This window comes from Equus quagga, chromosome 3 (genome assembly GCF_021613505.1).
Source record: "Equus quagga isolate Etosha38 chromosome 3, UCLA_HA_Equagga_1.0, whole genome shotgun sequence".
NCBI lineage: Eukaryota > Metazoa > Chordata > Mammalia > Perissodactyla > Equidae > Equus > Equus quagga.
The window spans coordinates 98407897-98423704 of record NC_060269.1 but is presented as its reverse complement, the minus strand read 5'-3'; the positions used below and the strand labels follow the sequence as shown (position 1 = coordinate 98423704).

Sequence of the window (15808 nt, the reverse complement as noted above, 5' to 3'; positions counted from 1 at the left end):
CTATTTACCATTAGCCCATAGTGTTGACAGATAAAAAGGCAACAATAACTTCCCTGTGACTCTTTCACTCTTATTTAAAAAGAAAACTTCTGATCTCAAGACAAACAGAAAGTAAGAAATGGTTCCATAATAAACCTGCTTACTATATTTAAATCTGACCCTTAATTTAGTTACACCCTAATGGGTTCAACCAAATTCTCAACCCACTGTGACCTCTAAGCAACAACCAGAGACTTGAGGCTTTTAGCTTATCTTACAACCTGTAAAATCAAGTACAGATGGAGCTAGAAACCCTGGCTTTAGTTGACAAAGGAACAAGACTGGGCATGAGAGTTATTATATTTAACATTGTAACTATTTTTATTTTCATAAAAATTGCAATTTTATTAAAGTAAAAATATATAAAATGCTATACCCTGAAGGAAGTATTTTGACTTTAATTAAAAGATAAAATTATTTGTGAAAATTTCTCATTGCTAAAACAATTCTTATAGAAAACTACTAGAACTGGTTCAATTATAAATAATATAACTAGAATATATAGTAATCAAGTTTCTGAAATGATGTCTCATATGTTTTGTATTTTCATATAAAAAAGCTTACATATAAACCTTAGGTTTATATACACAGCACTTGGTCACACAAATTTGGAATATACAAAAAAAAGTTTGGAGGACTTTTCTTATCTTTTTAAGTACTGAGATCCACTATTACATACAACTTACAGGAAAAGCATCAAAATTCTAAAATTAAAATCATGTCTCAGCAAAAATAACATAAGCAATACAAAACAAGAGATATTTACATAGCCTCCCACTCTTTTTCTATCATCTGTATTCAGTTATTTTCCTGGGTATTAGTTAAAGTGGGCAAAAGCAACATAAACACTTTGACTACCTTAGTTCAGAAAAGAAAATTACTGACTGGATTGTTCGGATAATTTCAATAAACAAGTTATTCTGTTTAATCCACTACCTTGGATAGGTGAGAAGCAATGACATAAATTGAAATCAACCTTTTCCAGTTTTACGGTAAGTTTTAGAAAATTACAATATTTTACCTAAGATTTTGAAGATCATCTAAAATTCAAGTTAAGTACACATGTGTATATAAAATAAATGATCACAATTTAAAAGGTAAATTATAGCATTATGAGAATTAATCTGCACTATACACACTGATATTGATTTTGTTTTCTTTTTACTAAGATTTAATAAGAGCACCTTTAAAAAATGTATGATTCAAAGGAGCAAGTTACACTCAAAGACAGAAAAAAATAGAAGGGGTCCAACGTTTAATGCAAACAAGCAAAAATCTACCTAAAATCCCAGATGCTCAATACATAGTCATAAAGGGTAAAATTATGGTGACAAACTTCAGATAGCTCAATGTCAGGTACAATAATAAAACTGTCATTGTGTTATATAGATAAACTTCATTATTAGACATTTATACAAGGAGTTAACCCTTTAAAAAAACAAAAATATTTTTTTGTAAAGCTTGTGTAATCTGTACCTATTCACTTGCAATATGAGGTACTTTAGAAAATGGTACATTTAGCTTTGGAGATTTAGCAAGTTTATTCTCTTTGAACTTCTATTTTTAGCGTTAGGTCATTATGAGTACTTATAATTTTGGAAAAGAAGCATATTTTGTTACTACTACTTGGAAAATTTGCACACCTAGTTGTCAATTATTGAAAAGTACTCAGTTAAATCAAATAATATTAAATAAAGACAAAACTACTCAGTATGTTTTAATGCAACAGGTATACACGAAACAAATTAAAGAGACTGAAAATTAGGACAAACAATTAAAACTCCAGAGGTTATTTTAACAACTAGCAACAATGAACAAACCAGGTAATGTTAAATCTTAAAAATGACACTAAGCAATTTTAGTGGAAATAATGAAGCCAACTTTTAAGACAGCATTAGAAAAACCTATACATAAAGCATAAAACTATGCTCAAGCAGGTTTTCCCTAGAAAATAAATAAGACTTCTAAAATCTGTTATATATCAAATTGTAAATGGCCAAAAAAAATGTCAAATAGATCTTTTGAGATCTGTAAAGTGTATTTCTTTAAAATCTAAAGCAAAATTTTAAAAAAGCAAATTAAAATGTACCACCAGAACTTTATAATCTAATTAGACTTGTTTAAACTGAACCACTAAAAAGTCATATGACTGCTCCTAATTACTGAAGTTCCTTGATGAAAGTATATACCACTATTTCTAAGTAGATAATTCACCATACCATTTCTAAGGAAACTCACCAATAATATCAAACAAACAAACAAAAATGAGAGAAAGAATGGAAATTAACCAGAGGATTCAACTCAAACAATAAGCTCTTAAGGAGAGGGGGACAGAGTATGTTGGCAGGTGTTTGCAAGGAGCTAGATAATACAATGGAATCAGTTTTCATTCTGCAGAGCAACCATGAGACTTGCTGCAATGTCAGCTCCAAGCACACACTGAGGGACTCCAGAAAATGCTCATTGATCATGCAGCACTTTATAATGCGCATAGGCTTTTTCTCCTGCTAACCCCGCCTAGCTTCCCTTTGCAGCTCATTCTCCCAAGCCCTCTCCTCATAATAAAATCTCTTCCTGAAGATAGTGAAATATTTAATAAATTATCATAGTCTAAGTATTAGGAATACTTCTCACCATCACAAAGCCTCTTTATCTGAATTAGCCAGTTTTTTCTTAATGAGGGGGAAAAAAACCCTAGAATCCCATAGATAAGAAAATAGGATTTAAATATCTATACCTATAAATGCAAATGTTTGACAGTATACTACAGCCAAGGCCAAAACCAATTATAGTTTCACTTTGACATGTATTTCCTTGAACTGATTTATACTCAAATAGGTTCTTATAAAATTAATATAACTAGGAAAAAAAAGAAAATATAATTCAAAATTCTCATGACTCAAAATGCATATTTTTATTGTGAGCTCTCAAGTGTTAGTGCCTTAAATTTTAGGGTCTTTTAATTTTTAATTTAATAATTTATTTTATAATAATCAAAGTCACACGAAAATTCTACAATCAGAATGTACCAGCCAAATTAAGCAATCAGATTGACACATATGCTTAATTTTACCCCAGAAACTAAAATAACCAGCTGTTTTTAATAGTTAACTGCAAGCAGAGCTTTAGGCTTAGATATGTAAATGAATTCTAAGACATATGAAACTAAACCTACTCAAAGCTGCTTTGCAGACCCCACCTTCTAATGAGTTAATCTAAAGGTCACCACCAGCACAAGGCTTTTTATTAAGTCCGAGGCCCTTTCTTTTTTTTAATTTCCTATCAAACATATATCTACAATTTACAAAACATGAAGTTTAAACAAAACAATTCTAGACTAGTTTAGTAATCATGTGAACCAGACTGGCACATTCTCACACGGAATAAGGTCTGATCGTATCTTGCTTTTATGCTCTGCCTCCCTTTGCTCTCTCCTCTAATCTATTCATCTGTAAAATAATTCCGGCAGATAAGATTTCTTTGTTCAGATTTCAACTTTCATTTCATTTACAAACCTAGCCCTACCTCAAGAATGTCTTCTAGAACATATGCTTCCATTTCAGCCGCTGTCTCCACCATGTTTTATCAAACTGCCATGTTTCTTACTGCACTATGATTAGATCATTGCCAGCAGGAACACTCCTCTGTGTCAGCAAGGGAACAGGAAATGGAATGTTCTATTACATGCCTAAAGCAGCTTAGCTGTTCACTAGCCAGGCATCTACCAAAAGAGCAGGGGGTGACTCACTGTGTATTTTTTAAAGATACAGAAGCTCTATTCCAAAGCAAACTTCTGTCAAGTAATTTCAACAGAGAAAATAGACAAAGTCTCTTATTTTACCATTTCAAATTTTAAAATCCTAAAATTAAAAAACATACTAATTATATATTTTTTAAAGCTATTTAACACGTCTGGCTTCCTGGTTGAACAAAAGAGGCTGAAGTGGGTTACATAGCAATTTATCCTTAGTAAAGCCCGGTAGTGAGATTAATGGCTGTATTAAATACACAAAGAAGGAGGCAAGGTAATATCAAAGTAGGAATTCGCTACATCAGGCAAATGCATTATATAACACATATATTATAGGCGTTGACTTGAGAATGTCAAAGATAATGATCTTAATATAGATTTTTTAAAATAGTAAACTGGTTTCCTATAAACTAATCTGTTGGGAAATATCTGAGAGAACAAGATTAACATTCAACTGACTTACAATTACTGAAGCAAGACATAACACATCATGGTTGGATTCATTTTCTAGGAATGTCTTTAACTTCATTTACTAACCAAAGAAATGGCCTCCCCCTTATAAATACAAGAAACTAAATTTTTCAGCGAAACGGAATTCAGAAACACTATATCTGGATGATCAAACAGCAAATAAAGTGGGTGACTGACAGCAGAGCCAATTTATTTTATATTCATTACTGTAAGTGACCTTCAGTTTAGTAAAATTTGTTACTTTGTCAAACTTCCTCCTTATGTAATCTGGAAGAGGAAAAATGCAATGGGAAGGAACACTGTTTTATGCTCTGTAGCATTAATAAAATAATCCTGCACTTGTAGGGGTGCCATACAAACTAAACTTGAAACGATCCCTCAATGTGCAGATTAACAAATCTAATTACAAGTCTAACCAATCTAATTACAAGGTGAACAGTTCTTCTAGTCTAAATTTTCCTAACCTAACTAAACAAAACAAATTTTTAAGAGGAAAGGAAAAAGACAGAAAAAAAACTAAGAGGGAGTTATCGTTAACACATGTGGCCAAATCTAAGCTGAGAAAAGTGATGATATGAATGACACTGCCAGTAACATCTCCTCAGAGTGATGCCATGTTAATAGCGGAAAGAGATTTTTGTAGTCCCTTGGGCCTCAGTTTAGTAACCTATAAAACAGGATAACATTCATGCAACATGGAATATCTACTCTGTATCAGAAACTGCTCTAGGTACAGTCAAAAAGACAGATAAAATTTCGTCTTAACAGGTTCATATGAAGATTAGATGAGATAAAGTATTTACTACTCAGTTTCTGATATTCAGGAGGCACCCTTACTAAGTCAGGCAAAATATGAGTTATTTTTTTTAAATATACATGTTATTTAACCTTCACAATAACCCTCTAAGTGATAATAATTTAAAATAGTAACATTAATAATTACACTGCACTTCCTATATGGCATATGCCATTTTAAGTGCTTTGTATACATTCACTCACTCAATTCTCACAATAATCCTAAAAAAAAGCTAGGTACTATTTTTATTTCCATTCTACACAGGTCGAAACTGAGGCATAGAGCGCCTAAGCAATTTGCCCTACTTACTCCAAATTTAGCTAATTAAATTGAAAAGCTAAGACTTGAACCCAGACAGTTGTCTCTGGAGTCCATCCTCTGAACCATCTACTAGACTTCCTCCAGGTGTTATTACCCTCATTTTACAGGTGAGGAAATCAAGTCTCAGAGAGTGCACAGAGTTAGCAGAGTTAAGATTCAAACCCAGAATGGTCTGACTCCAAAGGCTATGTGAAATTAATGGAAAACAAATGATATTAAAAATGTTTTACCTCAGACCATACATAGTGCTTACATTTAAGCATGTGTATGCCTGGCATTTGGTGGCTTCTCAAACCAAATAATTTCCATTGTTAAGACCCAGCTTAAAGGAACTAGAAAACTGGCTTTTACTATTTCCTGCCTTCCAGGTCAATTCTTTCCATGCTTCAAATAAATGGCTTCATCCATAGACTAAGAGAAGTCATCAACAAGCTTTCTCTTTCTCAAACTTTCCTCCAACATAAGCAAGTAAAGATAGGTTTGAGTTCAAAGAACTTACATATTGGAGCACTCGTTTCCCATAAACCAATAACAGACTTTCCAACTTTTTTGGACAAGAAATCCAGTCCCCTAAGGATCAAGTCAATCATATCATTCACTATCCTCTTCCGTTCTAGGATTATTAGATTGCTTCTCTTATGTTTTCTAATATTTGCTGTTAATTTTTTACTAATAAATATGTGATCATGCCTTTCCTACAGAATTATGAATGTTTATTTACCATTTATTATTGCTGTCCTTTACAGATCAGAAGTTAATGAAAGCAACACTTTTTTGGCCAATGTATACCCAGGGCCAGCACAGTCTTTGGCATAGAGCAGGTATTTAAATATTTGCTGACAAAATAACAAATGTATAAATAAAGGAATTGTCTGATATCCAGTAATGCATCCTAATCCCTTTTAAACTACTGCTACTACTAGGAATAATTTCTGATGGACAAAAATATTTGTTCTGTGATGATTATCTTTAGGTCACTAAAGGAAGCTATGATAAATACTCAATATAAACAAAATCTATATATCAGAATTTCTGTAATTCTTTGTTATAAAACAAAATAATTATTTCCTCTTAGTTTTATTTTCTGTTCCTTTTTGTTAATATGACCTAAGCCACAGCATAGGATACCCTGGGCAAAAAGATGTGAAAGGAGATTCAAATACATCTGCCTTAAGACCCTGCATCCTAAAAGAGAGCCACCTTCCTTGAAATGAGTTCAACCTCATTTTGTATTTCAGAAAACTTTTCCTATTTACTTAAATGGATTTCAATGGCACAAGTTCTTTCATTTTAGCCAATGGCAAAAGCATTGCAGTATAAATAGTAGTTAACATAGTAAGAGTTATGCAAATAAATGTAAACCAACACATATAAATAACATAAATCAAAAAAAAATTTACTAAAATAAGAAGATCCAAATGTCCAGAGTGAAGAAAAAAGCATCTTACAAAAAAGGGGGGAAAGGACATAGGAAGCTAAATAAATACCAAGACTGAATGAAGGAATCTTCTAAAATTTACAATTTTATTTAGGGCCAGCACTAGCTTCTTTGATCAAGAAACAAGAAAACCAAATACACACACACACACAGAAATGTGTTGACAAGCAAGCAACCCTATTTTGTATGATTTACTATTTTGTGGATGTTTGTTCCCCCCATAAAACTTTTTTTAATTAAAAGTTCCTTATAAAGGAGTTATGTTCCCATCAAATATTTTTTTTCTATTTAGGGAAGGGCAAGACTTTTAAAAATCCATATTTTCAAACAAAAAAAGGACAGATAATTGGTGGCAGGATAAATGTAATGATTTCATCTACCTAGATAAGAACAAATTACTTAGAAAAACAAAATGTTAACCAACTTCACCCTCTCAAAACGTATGAAATGAAAGGCTTACTTTAGAATAGTCTCAAATTTTCTCTTTTCTACACTATAAGTTTTATTTTGGCAGAATTATGAAACCCAAGTGTAAAACAGCCTGAACCAAGCCTAAATGAGATACAAATATCAAAGAATTAAACAGAATTTAAATTAAGGGGCCGGCCCTGTGGCCAAGTGGTTAAGTTTGCACGCTCTGCTTCGGCAGCCCAGAGTTTCGCAGACATAGCACCACTCATCAAGCCATGCTGAGGCAGCATCCCACATGCCACAACTAGAAGGACCCACAACTAAAAATATACAACTATGTACCAGGGGGCTTTGGGGAGAATAAGGAAAAATAAAATCTTAAAAAAAAAAAAAAGTATTTAAATTAAAAGGCTAATAAAACCTGGTCAAATTTTTGAAAGCCCATATACTAAAAATGCTATCCCCATGATTTTACCTACTATTTCCCCTAAACTAATCATGCCACTATGACTGAGGGTCTAGATGTATGCCCAGTGTACCACAGTAACATTCTTTTCATTATCTCCACAGTTTACTTTCTTTTTTATTAACTACGGTTTTTATCTATGAAGTAATATATGTACGTGGAAAACATTCACATATAAAAGAGAATACAGGGAAAAGTAAACCTACCACTCACCAACTCCTAAGACACAACCAGTGAGTGTATCCTTCTAGAAATAACCTACATATACGAAGCACATCTTAGTGTAAAGATTATGGTTATACAAATGGAAGCAGAATAGGCATAATTTTCTACATCTCCACTTTTAAAATTTAATACTCTATGAAAATTCTTTCAGATGAGCACACATAGATCTAGTTCTTTGATTTTGACAACTGCTTAAATTTTCACTGAAGAACTGTACAACAATTTAATCAGTTCCCTACTGATAAGCAGTCGTGTTGTTTCGGTCATTTCATAATGCTGCAGTGAACATGCCCAATGAAAGAGCACTCACACACTGCACGTGCCTGAATATAACTGTGTGGCAAATTTCGTGCAAAGTACATATAATTAAAATTTTATGCTATCAAACTGCCCCCTAAACAAGTTGAACTAACTTATACTCTGACAATGAATAAGACTGCCTGCTTCCTTACAAATATTAAGTATTAATGATACAATATTTAAAAACTAAGATCAGAAATCAGCATCAGTTATGAAGCATCTTTCTAGGTTTATCCTTACTTCCCATCATTTCGACTTTTCAAGAAATCTCAAACGAAAATTACACCTCCTCTCATATAACTTCTGCCCCTTACTAAAAAAATCTCATAAATTCATCCCCCGACAGATTAAGAACTTCAGCTGATTATTTCCCAAAAAAAAGTCACAATGAAGATTTCTATCTATTTGTATGTAGTTGAAGAAAAGAAAATTGGGAGTCTACCCTTTTAAAAAACCTACTTCTGCTAAAATACAAATTCCAACCAGGTCTAGTAGGTTCTTTAAGTTAGGAGTAAATTAAGAAGTTTCTGCCAGAATTGAGTATTCTAAAGATCCAGAATTCTGATTATGTTCTCATTAGTAAATCACTAAAATACTGTTGGATAGATTTATTTGTTTACCTTCCACATTATTTCAAACTATTCATTTTTAAGGCATAAAATTTCAAAGTAATCTTTTCATCATTAGAAAAAAATCTAATGTATACTAAAAAGAAGACAGGGTCACACATAAGCAGTTTTTATTAACTAACACAAACAGCACAAAACAGTTTCTATCTCAGTTTATCAATATAACATCCCAGGACTAATTTTGATGATAATATTTAAAAATATGAATGATTAAACCTTCACCAGAACCTCCAAAATAAACATAACAGTTGGACATGCTTCTAGATATGTGTAGGAATACCTAAAAGGCTTAGGTAACAAAGGATGAAGTAAGGATATATAAAATTGTAACTTCATGAATAAAATAATACAAAGGCCATCCAGTAGCATATTCTAAATGTGAGGAAGGGTATGAACTATTTTAGAATAATTTATTTTATTGCTTAAAAGAAATTTTTCAAGGCTGATACTATAACAAGCCCTAGTAAGCTTCTTTTTTTAAAAGATCATCATTAACATTTTCATCATTCATTTATACAAATATTTACTGTGTGCTTACTGGGTTGACAGCCTTTATACTAAACAATGGATAGAGAATGGCAAATAAAGTTAGTCCACCTCCAAGAGCCTACAATAAAATTTGATCCTGATTCTCAACAGAGTTTTCTTTTCTTTTCTTTTCTTTTGGTGAAGAAGATTGGCCCTGAGCCAACATCTATTGCCAATCTTTTTATGCTTGAGGGAGACTGTTGCTGAGCTAACATCTGTGCCAATCTTCCTCTATTCTATGTGGGACACTGCCACAGTGTGGCCTGACAAGTAGTGCTAGGTCTGTGCTTGGGATCCGAACCTGTGAATCCCAGGCCCCCAAAGCAGAGCAAGTGAACTTAACCATTACACCACCAGGCCGATCCCTCAACAGAGTTTAACATCAAAATCTTTATTAATTTTTTTTCCTCTTCTCTGATTTATAGTCCTTTTACATCTTTAACCCAATTAACAAAATCTAAAACTCCTCTTAGAACAGTGCAGAAAATATTACTATATTTAAACAAAATATTTCATCCAGATGTGTCCTACTAGAATGAAATACAAGCACAATCTTGTCCAAATATAAGTAAGATACTAAGCAAAGAAACAAAGCAGCTTGTCCCTCTTTTCACATCTCCAGTAACAGTTGTGCCTATTGGACCCTTGTGCCTGTTGGACACTTGCATTTCTTATCTCTACCCATGATGGGTCACACCATGAATTCATTCTTTTTCCAGTATTTCACAAGAGGTTCTATGTATAAAAAATTAATAAAACACTTACTGTTTTTAGATCACATTCACCTCCCAAATTTGTCTATATTATACAACATTTTCAAATAAAAATAAAAACAAGCACATATATAATAGAAATTACTTATTTCAATGCTTTGGTTTTTCGTTGTTTTAAATAGGCTAAATCTACCGATAGTACAACACTCTCAATTTGGTCAGCAACACATTAACCATCTTCTGCTCTCAAGCAAGAATTATCTACAAACAAAAAGAAATACACCAAACACATACCTCAACCCTGGCACACACATACCCCATACATGCACAGTGGTGGGGAGAGTAGAGAAGCTGGGGATAAAAATACAAAATACAAGAAAAGACATAAGTCCAAAGCCAAGTTTTTAGAGTTATCAATTTCTATCACCCTTCTTCTGAACGATAACTGTCCTATTCTAGGGGACTGAAGAAATAGCTCCAGGAAACTCAAATTAGATGGTATGATAGTATCAAAGGCATGGAAAATAATCAGGGTGTAAATACCACCAAAGGAACCTCAGAATCCCAATGCCGTCACTGGCTCTCCTTCTTTGGTTCCTTGACAGTCTAGGGTCCCTGACAACAACCTCCAATCAGTCTGGTCTCTCATGATGCCTGTTAACACTCTGTTATATCTAGCCTAATCTATTCCTAACAAATTTTGAACGGTTTGCATGCAAGCAATTATTCTAAGTACCAAAAGACTATTCTTTCAGATTCATAATTCCATCTCTAAGAAATGTATTACATTGAATTGCCTGTATCCAACAAGAGCTAGGCCAAAAATTACAAAATGGGGCACCATTCCCTGTTCCACTATCCTGATCCTGACCATGAGAGGATCTTTAGGGGTCTTCACATAAAGAGAATCTCAGAGTGTACCAGTGACATACTGAAGCTCCCAAGGTAGATATATAGACAGGATTCTAACACAACCCTCATACATATATATAAAGAAATACAGATTTCATTCAATGTAACTGTGAACTACCTCTTTGGTCATCATGAGGATATCTCACAACACAGCTATGTTAGGAGCAATGTTACCATTAACTTTCAACATCCCCCACAAATTTCAGAATCCAGTTTTCCTACAAGTCTCCAAGAAAAACTAACATAATATAAGAAAACAGAAAGCAATAATTAGAAACTTTTATGTGTGCAATAGATATCTCACTAGTATGCTTTATGAAATCAAATTTAACCCACATTCATATCTTTTAACTCCTCCATCACCAATTTCTTATCCAAGTCTTTTTAGAAAGCCTATCAACTCCCATCCTCTTCAAGAACATATACGCCAATGTCTCTCAGTGAAGGGAGTTAATAATGTTTAAAGGGTAGACAGTGAATCATTAATAGCTTACAAAATGCTTAAAAGCATAACTGAACTGCCAAATATAATTTTATACTTAATATTTGTTTTTTGTATGCTTGGGGAAACCATCTCCCTCTTAAAACAAATTCCACAATTTCCAGTAAAATGCTTAGCTTTTAAAATATTTCTTATCATTAAGTTATTTTAAGGGTATATTTTTGCATAACTCAGTTTTTTAGCACTCCAGCTTACTTAGAAAACTATGTACCAAATCTGAAACTATGTATCAAATCTGAAAAACATACAATTAGAAATCTCCTTCCCAAAAGATCTGATGCAACACTCCTAAAACTAGGCTTTCAAAAAACATTTTATCTATGTAGAGCATAAACAGGATGCCAACCTGCCTTTGAAATGGCATCAAAATAACATTAACTCCTTCATTCAACAAATATTATTGTCTGGCTAGGGACATGATATCAGCCCCATCTTTAGAAGGATTAAAAAAGGCCATTTCTATTTCCAACTTCCTTCTTCCAGTTCTCCCAGAAGACACACCCTGCTTCTAGTAGCTGTGGCTCTCCTTGATCACCTGACTTCCTCCTTATGGACAAACCAGGCTTCTAATCCCAGTCTCACTAAGTCAGAGAAAATGTCATCTTATTTAGAGGCACTGGTGGGGAAAAGGACTCAGAATTTTCCATTATATCCAAATTTTTTTATTTTTTTGGTTCACTTACGTATTTATGAATGGAAAAAACTTACAATGCAGTATATCCAAATTTTTAAGAATAAACTTTTTATAAAGGAGTCAGGGAAAGAATTCAGGAATTGACATAAAAAATGGAAAGTGTGGGGCTGGCCTGGTGGCGTAGTGGTTAAATTCACAAGCTCCACTTCAGCGGCCCAGGGTTTGCAGGTTCAGATCCCTGGTGCAGACCTACACGCCACTAATCAAGCCACACTGTCGTGGCATCCCACGTACAAAGTGGAGAAAGACTGGCACAGATGTTAGCTCAGTAACAATCTTCCTCAAGCAAAAAGAGGAAGATTGGCAACAGATGTTAGCTCAGGGCCAATCTTCCTCACCAAATTAAAAAAAAAGTGTAAGTGAATCAAGAATTATGCATCCTGCATAAAATAATCACATTTGTATTCTATGCAACTTTCCAATTTCCTGGACTCAATCGCTATGTGTCCCTCTCCTTCTATCTCAGATAGTTTCTAAAAACCACATGGCCATGGAATGTCCCTATAAATAAAAGTATTATTATCTAACTAGGCAGATGCAACCCATCTGCAATCTTTTCAATATTCTATAACCTATTTTATAACCTATTTTATAGGTTATATTATTTTTATTATAAAGGCTTATGACACATTCTACTTCATAACTACAATTAAGCCTATTTTGTATATTTTCTAGATTAATTCTACAAACTAAAAATCAATTAAGTACATTTATAACATGACTAAGTAAATACTAGTAACTGAAGGAAATGTAATTTTATGTCATATAGACATTACTGGTTGAAAGAGAATTGTCCACATATTCTAGACTGATAACACTTGAATTTTCTTCTAGCTTTCTTCAGTTCTTTTCAAAGGCCCAAGATCTCCACTGTAGTTACCACTGTTTCCTCCTCCCAACACTAGCCTACCACTATATCCTCTATCTTGGATTATATATTTCATTGTACTCTAGCATCTCAAATATTTTCATATTAAGGTACATAGTTTTTCCAAGTGTAAAAAATGTACTTGTCTTTATATATAAATAGTGTGGCTGAATATAGAAAATTTAGGTCCAAATCTACTTTGCCCCAAATGGTGAAGACCCTACTCCACTGTCTTCAAGCATTCAGCAAGGATGCTAAGAACTTAATCATTTGATTTTCCATTTTTCATTCCCTCTCTCTGGCAGTAACTGGGGATTTTGTCTTTATCTTTAGAGTTCTGAAATTTTACCAGATGTAGATCTTTGTTCATTCATCCTGCTTGGTATTAGATGGGCTCTTTCAATCTGAAATTCATTATCTTTCTCCAGCTCATGAAATTTTCTTCAATTATTTCTTTCAGTATTTTTCTCCTTCCCACTGTTCTGTTCTCTGCTTCTAGAACTCATATTTACAGACGTGAAAACTTTGTGATGTATTTTCCATACCTCTTTAATTGTCCCAATTTTTCCGGAATTTTTTTTTTTTTTGCTTCATATAAACAGAGTTTCTCCTCTTTAGCTCCAAATCAACAATTCAGTCTTGATTCACGCTAAATTATTATTTAGCTCATCCATTAAAATCTTCCTTTATAATTTTCAAATCTTTTCTGGTTCTCTGCCCCCTTTTCAGTGAAACCATGATTAATCATTGCAACGTGTTCTTAAATCTTAAAATGAAATACCAATTACTTTTTTCCTTTGAAGTTTTCTTCTGAATTATATCTGAGGTTAGTTGTTCTTTTATTCATCTTAATCCTCTTCCATCTTGATTCTCCTCAATCATCTGAATATCCCTGTCTGTTTATATTGGTGAATAAAAGTTAGTTTAGAAAGTACAGGAAGCCAGTGTGGGCTCTGAGTTGTTCGGGTTTGTTTTCCCAAGTGGCTTCTCTCTTAACTGGGAGAGTAGTACTATTTAAGCAGGCAGGGCATATGTATAAGCAGACATCCCAGAAAGGTACCTAGACAGGAAGTCAAGCTCACTGGGAACCGCCAAAACTGCTTTCCTCAGAGTAGCATGCTTTAGTGCCTCTGCTTCTCTCTCAGGTTTCAACATTTCATTAGATGTCCTACTAAACTGTTGGTCTACTTTCTTAAGAGAATAGTTCTCAGAGTTCGGGCCTGAGGGCAGGCATCATTGCCACCAGAGCTGTTTAGCCTGGAGAAAAGGCAGAAAGGAGGCCCAACTAACTCAGCACTTTAGAAAATAATTCCTTAAAAAATTCTTGATTATTACCCAATTGCCCACTACTGTTCTTTGTATTTGTTAACTCCAAGCTTGGAGCCTTTCCAAGGTTCCCCTAGGAAAACCTGAGCTTACCTCTGGTATCTTGGGTTCCAGTTTCCTCTGAGATTTTGCTGTCAATCCGATCCCGTGAACTTTCTATCTTCTTCAAAATTCCTGGTCCTCTGATGGTACCTGTAGTGGACTGTGAACTGTAATTTTACTGCTCAACATGCTTTCTCCCCACCCCCTTTTTCTAGTAACATAATCCCTCTTGTCTGTGGGGAAAATATTCCATGTGATCTGGGTAGAGGTGATTCTTCCCAGCCACCACAGGGGTGGCCACATGACCCAGGTCTGGCTAGAATATCCCATCCCACTCTCCTTTGGCAGCCATCTTTGCCTGGCTGAAAATAAAGCTAATACAAAAGAAAAGAGAGACTAAAAACATTTAGAGAGAAACAGTACTTGATGACATCATTCAAATCTGGGTTTGGATCTTCTTCCCTCCTTCCCCACACACATGCAAGCACACACTAAAGTTACTGAGCCAACGAAGTCCTTTTGCTCCTCCTTCAAGGTAGTTTGACTAATACAATAACATCTGTTCCCGCTTTTCAGATCTGTGCTTTAATGCAGTCTTTAAACAATATCAGTGGGACATTGGGAAGAAAGGAAGTTAAAGGAATGTGCTCAATCCACCAAATTTAAAAGGAAACTTAGGACAATAACTGCAAAATAAGCCTGAACAAATGAAATTAAAGCTTTATAGTTTGCTGTTAAACATATAATGAGAAAATAGCTGTGAAAAAGCAAAAAAAAAAAAAGAAAATAGCTGTAAAGTTTACTAAGTACATCTTATTGTTCCATAAGACATCCTTCATAACTCTAGAGAGAAAAAAGCAGATATAAAAATCAATTATTCTTAACTAGCTTTTTCTCTTAGTCAAGATTCCAATGGTTTCAAAGAGAAAAAGAATGAACGAGGGAAGGTGATAGCCAATTAATGGGTCCTCTTGCCAAGTAAAGCTGTTCTTCTGGGCTCCGTGGGGTACACAACAAAGTTGTTCATACATGTAATAGCAAGACAAAAAGCTGCAATATCAAGCCTGTGTTTTCTATGTTTTAGCATAAAAACAAGAGGATTCAGTGATATGCAAAACTTCCCACATACTAAGGCACATTTGCAACTTAAAACACATTCCACTACTGGGATCTGGCCAAGAACTCAGGTACTAGAGTTGGGTTTGAGCAAGCAAGCTGGGTCAAAAGGTGGACAGGATCTTGGGCTGTGAGGTGGTTATATGGAGGCAGAGTAAGAAAATAAAGACAGAAAAGGTACAAGTGAAAGAACAATCCACTAGCAAGTTAGGGATGTTTTAAAGGTTCTGAGATCTAGAAAACCACATGGTCAAATCTTT

General features: G+C 34.0%; 1 protein-coding gene across 6 annotated transcripts in view; it reads right to left on the bottom strand.

Annotated features, from left to right (window-relative positions):
- The window catches only part of ANKRD17 (ankyrin repeat domain 17), a 161865-nt gene that overhangs the window by 129306 nt on the left and 16751 nt on the right, over positions 1–15808 (bottom strand). Inside the window, exon 1 of one of the 6 annotated variants that reach the window (XM_046657016.1) lies at positions 14484–14558. The exons of 4 other annotated variants lie outside the window; for them this stretch is intronic. Coding sequence is in view for 1 of the 2 variants with exons in the window: in XM_046657014.1 (XP_046512970.1) it covers positions 3565–3618 (54 nt within the window). In the remaining variant the exon portion in view is untranslated. Of the gene's footprint in view, positions 1–3564; positions 3642–14483; positions 14559–15808 lie in introns of those variants that run through there. One more of the 6 variants, XM_046657014.1, reaches the window with a different exon arrangement.